The 292-nt window shown below is 55.1% G+C and overlaps 1 protein-coding gene across 1 annotated transcript in view; it reads left to right on the top strand.

The window, feature by feature from the left end:
• The window catches only part of LOC119591469 (organic cation transporter 1-like), a 15,266-nt gene that overhangs the window by 11,861 nt on the left and 3,113 nt on the right, over positions 1–292 (top strand). Inside the window, 1 exon segment of the mRNA XM_037940209.1 lies at positions 46–214. Coding sequence (XP_037796137.1) covers positions 46–214 — 169 coding nt within the window.

Raw genomic sequence — 292 nt, 5'->3', positions numbered from 1 at the left:
GAAAACATAAAAACAAGTGACCTGCTGACCTTTGACCTTTCCCAGTGGTCGAGTACTGCGGAATGGACAGCCGCGTGGTGCCTCTGCTCACCATCATGATGACATACACCATCGCCTCCATCCTTGCCCCGTCGCTCGCTTGGCTCGTGTGGGATTGGAGGATACTCGCTCTCCTTTCCTCGGCGCCCATCCTCCTGCTCCTGCTGCTGTACAGGTAGTCTGGTCCTGCTGAGGGAACAGGTAGTTTGTTACATGTGTGGGTCGAGGGTTGTCTAGGCTGTTCGTGTGCATA

The sequence above is a fragment of the Penaeus monodon genome, chromosome 28 (genome assembly GCF_015228065.2).
Source record: "Penaeus monodon isolate SGIC_2016 chromosome 28, NSTDA_Pmon_1, whole genome shotgun sequence".
In the NCBI taxonomy this organism is placed as follows: Eukaryota; Metazoa; Arthropoda; class Malacostraca; order Decapoda; family Penaeidae; genus Penaeus; species Penaeus monodon.
This window is presented reverse-complemented; position numbering and strand designations above follow the sequence as displayed.